Raw genomic sequence first — 8,250 nt, 5'->3', positions numbered from 1 at the left:
CTACGTGAAAGATATCTAGGAAATGACTGCCAGACTACTCAGACCCGTCGGCATCATGGTAGCCCACAAACCCACCAACACACTAAAACAGTGGCTAATAAACTTGAAAGACCCTATACAGACAACAAGCAAAACTAATGTCATTTACAAAATACCATGCAAGAACTGCAACAAATGCTAAATTGAACAAACAGGCAGAAAACTAACCACTAGGATACATGAACACCAACTAGCCACAAAACGACATGACCCTCCCTCACTAGTATCCTTACATTCAGACAAGGAAGGGCACCACTTTGACTGGGACAACACATCCATCTTAGGACAAGCCAATCAGAGACACGCACCAGAATTCTTAGAAGCATGGCATTCCAACCAGAACTCTATCAACAAACACATCGAGTTAGACCCCATCTACCACGCCCTGAGAAAAAGAACAGGAAATGACATCACCACAGAAATGACATCACTAACCCAAAGAAACCCAAATATATAAATAGAAACTGGGAATAATGAACAGTGCTTTGCCTGGCGGGCCACTGAAGATGTTACCTAGTAAGATGACAAAACGCCTGGAAATGAACCTTCCAGCTCAGCGAGCAAACCTACATCCTCTATCTCTGAACCAGGAGTCCCACGTTCATACTGCCACCTGCTGAGCTGGCCTTTCAACTCAGTACCTCTACATCACAAACTCCATTACATCACCTTTACATCAACCTGTCTGCTGCTGAAATCCTCAAAAATATCACAGTTACATCAAAAGTCATAGACTCAGATTTATACAGAGCAGAAGAGTCCCTTCTGTCCATTGAGTCTGTATTGATCTGTCTACACTAGTCCCACTTCCAGGCCTGGACTTTGATTTTTGCAATGCCATCATTGCTGACCTCCCACTTTGCACCCTTCATAAACCTGAGCTCATTCAAAGCACTGCCAACCAGATCCTACTCGCACCATTCCCTGATCCCCCATCACCTTTGCATCCTTTGACCTGTGTGAGTTCTGAACTGGCAAGGAGGAAACAGGACAGTGTGGGTGCATATGTTCCTCAGGAACTATCGCACACTGTACATTGAGGGGAGCAAATTTGGCATCATCTACTTGAATAGAAACATATAACGTAGTTAAAAAGAACAGTAACATCCACTGTGAGGGGTTGATGCAGTACCTAGGAGAAAATGAGGACTGCAAATGCCCTGAACAAGGATTTACTTATTGATTCAACCTGATTGTCCTGCAACATGTCCAATGGTATCATCCAGAGCTGCAGTAAAGATTTCTGCTGATGTGTTTTGAAGCGAGACCTTAACAGATCTCATGCAATCGATGTGAATGTCTTTCAGTCATTATTGTGAAGTAGGGACACTGGCCCTGGTGATTTAGCAGCAAGTACTGTGTTATGGGTACAGACACTAGCTGACGATAATTAGAGTTTGTAGTCAGCCTCTGTTCACAATGTTTGCAATGACATTTTTTCAGGAAGACGTGCTAAGGCCTACTCTGTACCTAACCATCATGTCATTGTCAAAAACGGTGCTCTTGTTGCCACTGAGATGGAGCTCAGACCTGACTCTAAAGCAAAACAAACAGCTTGATCCCTAGCAGCAGCAAGATAGATCTAAAGAACATGTTGACAAACAGTGTCTTTAGAAGAAAGTGAGGACTACAGATGCTGGAGGACAGAGTCGAGAGTGTGATGCTGGAAAAGCACAACAGGTCAGGCAGCATCTGAGGAGCAGGCGAACCAAGGTTTCAAGCAAGAGCCCTTCATCAGGAGTGCAGTACCTAGATGCAGGTGTGGATTTGGATGTAGATGCAGTCTCTAGCCCATCCATCCCTCGAAACCACATAAATTCAGTGTGCATTTCACTTGAATTCTCCGCTAAATAAAACCACTGCACACCTTTAACCAAGTAAATATCTTTATTTTGAGGACTTATTTTGAAGTGGTGAACTTTGTGTATCAACAAAATGAAATTAAGCAAGAATAAGACATTTGCTGTTATTTATTCCCACAATATCATGAAATATAAGGGTTACTAAGAGTGGCATGGGTTACAATTATCCTCCTTTATAATGGACTGCAATAGAAAATTTGTGTACTTTTTAGGTGAATGGTATTTTTGTTTGTCATTGCTAAATAACAATGTCCACTCATATTTAAAGACTCCTCACATGCGGAAACACATCTTGAAACAATTTACAGAAAGCTAGAACATTAAACCGAACGTTAAACAAAATGAACTTCAGCATAAGTCAAGGGTCAGGAGAGGCTGAGGGTTTTCATACTTCTTAGCAGGAAAGGTTGGTGGCAGAACTGAGGCTTAAGAGGTTGATGAGTGAAAGGGCAGTTGCTGGTGGCAGAGCTGGATGCCAGCTGCAAACTGGTTCTGGAACATTCCACAGAGGGTACTGAGGGAGGAGTGCACGCAGTTTGAGAAAGTTACTCAGGTCACACAGGGCAAGACCTTGGAGGGGCTGTAAATGGAAATGGTGAATGCCTTGCTGGGGTACAGGGCAAACGAAACGCAGTGGGTGGGAAAGCTGTACTTTCGCACACCAAATGGCTTGTAGCTTCTGGAGAGTGACAATGGGGAAAGCTGTTGCAGTTCACTGAACAGACTGAGCCTTCTGAACATTTTTCTTATTCATTTACAGGATGTGGGCATCTCTGGCCAGGCCAGTATTTATTGCCCATCCCTAATTGCCCAGGGGGCAGTTAAGAGTCAACCACATTGTCTGGATTCACATATAGGCCAGACCAGTAAGGATGGCAGTTTCCTTCCCACAAAACATTAATGAACAAGATGGATTTTATTTTCCAACAATAGGTTCATGGGCATCATTCGTCTTAATTCTGGATTTTTTATTGAATTCAACTTCCACCATCTGCTTTGGCAGGTTTTGAACCTGGGACCCCAGAACTTTAGCTCGGTCTCTGGATTAATAGTCCAGTTATAATGCCACTGGGTCATGCCTCCCTGTAAGACATCGGTTTTGTATTTTAGCACCAGGAGAAAGCAATCACCAGTGAGGGGAAAGGCTTATTAATGAGGGAGAAAGCATATTGTGATAACTAGTCAAAAATCACAAAGAAAAGTCACTTATCCAGGGATGCACATACCTTGCCAGGCATTTTTTGCCTGGCTTGAGGTAGCAGCCAGGGAGGTAGTGGAGTGAAGATAGAATTTGGGTGCACGTTGGCTTTGGTTTCATTAGCACTCAGCAGAGAAAACTATGGTCCATTTAGCTGTAGTTTTGAGCAGTCTGTCAGTGTACAACTTTGGAAACAATGGAAGAGGATAGAGAGGAAATCTGGATGTAACCAGTGTGCTAGACTAAGCTCCTTACTTCCAATGATGTTAATAGAACATTACAGCACAGTACAGGACCTTCAGCCCTCGATGTTGCGTCAACCTGCAAAAGTAATCTGCTGCCCATCCAACCTACTTAATCCCAAAACAGATCTTTGCGGCTCACCACAGGTACTTGAGCTCCAGGATGAACATTTCCCACTAACCACCACCCCCGTCTTCTTTCAGCTAGCCAATTTCTGATCCAAACCACTACATCACCTTCAATACTGAAACTCTGTATTTTGTGCAATAGCCTACTATGTGAAACCTTATCAAACACCTTACTGAAGTCCAGGTACACCACATCAACAACCTTACCTGAATCCACCTGTTATATCACCTTCTCAAAGAACTCAGTAAGGTTAGTTAGGCATTACTTAACCTTCACAAAACCATGGTGACTATCCCTAATCAAATTATTCCTTTCCAGATGATTATAAATCCTATCTCTTATAACCTTTTTCAACACCTTACCCACAACCGAAGCAAGGCTCACTGGTCTATAATTACCAGGGTTGTCCCCACTTCTCTTCTTAAACAAGGGAACAACATTTGCTATCCTCCAGTCTTCTGGCGCTACTCCTGTCGATGATGATGACATAAAGATCACAGGCAAAGGCTCTGCAGTCTCCTCGCTGGCTCCCCAGAGAATCTGAAGATAAATCCCATCCAGCCCCAGGATTTAATCTATTTGCTAATCTTCCAAAATTGCTAAAACCTTCTCTTTGTCAACCTCAATTCCATTTAATCTTGTAGCCTGTATCTCCGTATTCTCACTAACATTGCCCTTTTCCAATGTGAATACTGACGAAAAGTATTCATTAAGCGCTTCCCCTATGTCCACAGATTCCACACGCAACTTTCCACAACTTTGACTGGCCTTAATCTTACTCTAGTCATTTTTTTATTCCTGATATACCTACAGAAGGCCTTAGGGTTTTCCTTGATATTATCCGCCAACAAATTCTCATGTCACCTCCTGGCTCTTCTTTACCCTCTTTTATATCCTAGATCTTTTCTGGCTAAGTTATAACTCTCAAGCCCCCGAACTGAGCCACCACGCCTCACCCTCACATAAGCCTTCCTCTTCCTCTTGACAAGAGCTTCAACTTCTTTAGTAAACCATGGCTCCCTCTCTCAACAACAACCTGCCTGCCTGATAAGTATATACTTATCAAGGACCCGCAGTAGCTGTTCCTTGAAATAAGCTTCACATTTCAAGTGTGTCCATCCCTGTAGTTTCCTTCTCCATCCTATGCATCCTCAATCTTGCCTAATCACATCATAATTGCCTTTCCCCCAGTTATACCTCTTTCCCTGCAGTATATACCTATCCCTGCCCATTGCTATTGTAAACGTAACCAAATTGTGGTCACTATCGCCAAAGTGCTCACCTACCTCCAAATCTAACACCTGGCCGGGTTCATTCCCCAGTACCAAATCCAATATAGCACTGTCCCTTGTTGGCCTGTCTACATACTGTGTCAGAAAACCCTCCTGCACATACTGAACAAAAACTGACCCATCTAAACTATTTGAATTATAATATTCCCAGTCAATATTGGGGAAGTTAAAGTCCCCCATAACACCTACCTGTTACTCTTGCTCCTATCGAGAATCATCTTTGCTATCCTTAGATGTTGCTAAAAGTTATCATGCAACATGGTCAAGATTCAAGAATGCATGTTGCTGGCAAAAGCTGGGAGAAACAGCTGGAAGGGATGTCAGGGCTGGATCCCCATCAGGGTGCTTCCAAGCCAGTGTAGCTATTACAGAAAGCTGGATGAGAAATCATCAATCTAATGTGCCTGCTTTTTGGCATAAAGAAATTCTATTCCCTCAAAATCCTCTCCGATCATATCCCATTAACCATAGAATCCCTACAGTGTGGAAATGGGCCATTTGACCCAACAAGTCCACACTGACTCTCCAAAGAGCATATCCAGTTAGACTCACCCCCTAACTCTATCCTTGTAACCCTGCATTTCCCATGGCTCATTCACCTAACCTACTCATCCATGGACACTATGGGCAATTTAGAATGGCCAATCCATTTAACCTGCACATCTTTGGACTGTGGGAGAAAACTGCAGCACTAGGAGGAAAACCACGCAGACATGGGGAAAATGAGAAAACCTCACACTGACAGTCGCCCAAGGCTGGAATTGAACCCAGTTAGCAGCGCTAACTGAGCCACCCCATTCATTAAAACTATTCATTTTGAATAAAATGGTTACAAGCGAACCATTGTTTAATGATGAAGTCAATTAGACTGGGCCAAATTTTAACTCAATGCATTTAAATCTGGTCCAAAATATCTTGAACTCATACCAAGTCAAGGAAGTCATGTTGGTTCTGGTTTTGTACATGGTGCAATAGGTTTGTAATGGAATGGTACATGCCAAGGTTAGCTACGTTTTTTTTCTCAATCTCCATAAAGATGAAAACCACTGATTTGCCTATTTCATTTTAATAAAAGTGTTTTCGTGAGCAAGAGAGAGTAAAGCTACTGTTTATGAAGAGCACTGACAACAATTAAAATTTAAAACATCCAAGACCATAGGCACATAAGTAAGCAACAAATGTAAATTATACTGCTTTCAGCAGTACCAGCAAATGATGTACAGCACATTGACAATCTGTTGATATTACTGATGATACAAATCAAAGTAAGCAAGAGAGTACATTCAAATGCTTTCTTACACATCCATTTCTGCCACATTGTTGTTGGTTGCTGCTGGGGAGGGCTTACTTTTCATTGCTTCAGTTCCAAATTTTGACAAATCACTGAAGAGGAGTCTTGGAGACCACAGTGACATAAGAATTCTCTTGTATTCGTTTCTGAAGTTCTGGTTGAGGAGCCCATAGATGACTGCATTGAGGCAGCTGTTGAAGTAGGCCATGAAATAGCTCATGATGAACAGCCATTCCGGGATTTTCGGCGCCACTGCCTGGGGATTAATGGCCACAGCCAATCCGATGAAGTTCAGCGGCCCCCAGCAAACAGCAAAAAGCACAAAGACCACGAACATGGTGAGGAAATTTCTCAAGTCACTGGGCTTCAACTTTGGCTCATCGGGCTTTACCCGCCGCTTTACCTGGATGACCAAAATCCAGATTCTCAGGTAGCAGTAGGTCACCACCCCAATGGGGACAAGAAAGTGAACAACCACCACAGCAATTGTGTAATAGGAGCTTACTGTTTGGGCAAACGTGCAGGAATATATGCGAGGATCATACTGCAGAGAGCCCACAAAGAAATTTGGTATGATTGCGACAAATGTTAAGACCCAGGTCAGGCACAGGTAGCAGATTGTGTTCCTGTGGCTGTACAACTTATCGTACTTGAAACTGTGGCAGATGTAACAATATCTGTTGATGGCGATGGCTGTAATGTTGAACACTGATCCGATGACGCTCAATCCCATCAGAAAGCCACTAACCTGGCAGTGAATATCACCCAGCTTCCATCCATGTTGGAAAATGGCGAACAAGATCACAGGGTAAGGGTACACTGCCACAACCAGGTCAGCTACAGAAAGGCTGACGACAAAGATGTTACCTGCAAAGAGAAATGGACATGTAGGAAGCATTTCAATCATTAGGTTCATCTATCCATTAAAACAGATGGCAGTGTCTAACATGGGAGAGTTGAAGAGAATCATTCAAGCAGACTTGGCAGATATCTGAAGGGGGAAGGCAACACACTATTGTTAAGATGCAAGAACATGAAAACATTTAGATCTTTCTAAGAACACAACTGGAGAAAAATGTCGAACAATTTTAATGTCAATCCTTTCACAGGGATGAACTAGTGAAATCTTCCTGTCCCTGTGCTGGTGCTCACTGGTCATGTTAAGCAGGTTTTGATAGATTCAATCCCACTGTAACTGAGCACAAACACATTCCAATTAGTTACACCACACAGACTGCAGCTGAGCAAGCTAGCTAACACCTTCCAGCATCGCTAATATTGCTCATAATCCTGAGAATGCAAATGGCCATCGACAAAAAAAACCCACCTCACTCAGACTGCCGTTAGAAGACTGATGAAAGAAACAGCGATATTCTCACTGATTTGTAAGTAGAGCAGACTCTGAGTGACCTAGGCTATGGTGCCACGTGTGATACAATCAGATGAGAAGACTGGTGGAGTCCATCTCAACATTGGGAGCAACTCACTGCATCTTTTACACTTTGCATGAGTAGGGTGGCTTGTTTACCACTAGGCAGCAGCAAGTTAGCCATTAAAGGTGATCAATGCTTGCTAAATGCCTTGCTGACAACACAACTTACCTCATATTCCTTCCAAACTCACCCAACAAGCTAAATCTTGAGAAACCCAGAAAGCAGAGGGCGATCCTGGTGGATTTTGCTCATCACTGAATGACCTCCAAGATGTCGACAACAATTCTGCTCTCCTTCCTATCAGAAAGATGTTGTGAAACTTGAAAGGATACAGAAAAGATTTACGAGGATGTTGCCAGGGTTGAAGGGTTTGAGCTATAGGGAGAGGCTGAATATAGGCTAGGGCTGTTTTCCCTGGAGCGTCGGAGGCTGAGGGGTGACCTTATAGAGGTTTACAAAATCATGAGCGGCTTGGATAGGGTAAATCGACAAAGTCTTTTCCCTGGGGTAGGGGAGTCCAGAACAAGAGGGCATAGGTTTCGAGTGAGAGGGGAAAGATATAAAAGAAACTGCAGAGGGTGGTATGTGTATGGAATGAGCTGCCAGAGGAAGTATTGGAGGCTGGTATGATTGCATCATTTAAATGGCATCAGGATGGGTATATGAATAGGAAAGGTTTGGAGGGATATGGGCCGGGTGCTGGCAGGTGAGATACGAGGATGTTGCCAGGGTTGAAGGGTTTGAGCTATAGGGAGAGGCTGAA

General features: G+C 43.3%; 1 protein-coding gene across 1 annotated transcript in view; it reads right to left on the bottom strand.

Moving 5' to 3' along the window:
• Positions 1–6,058: 6,058 nt before the first annotated feature.
• LOC122557458 (melatonin receptor type 1B-like) overlaps positions 6,059–8,250 on the bottom strand; it is a 169,198-nt gene continuing 167,006 nt past the window's right edge. The window contains exon 2 of the mRNA XM_043705217.1: positions 6,059–6,921. Coding sequence (XP_043561152.1) covers positions 6,059–6,921 — 863 coding nt within the window. The remainder of the gene's footprint in view (positions 6,922–8,250) is intronic.

This window comes from Chiloscyllium plagiosum, chromosome 15 (genome assembly GCF_004010195.1).
Source record: "Chiloscyllium plagiosum isolate BGI_BamShark_2017 chromosome 15, ASM401019v2, whole genome shotgun sequence".
Lineage (NCBI taxonomy): Eukaryota > Metazoa > Chordata > Chondrichthyes > Orectolobiformes > Hemiscylliidae > Chiloscyllium > Chiloscyllium plagiosum.
Note: the sequence above shows the minus strand (reverse complement) of the source record. Positions and strands in the feature narration are given on the sequence as shown.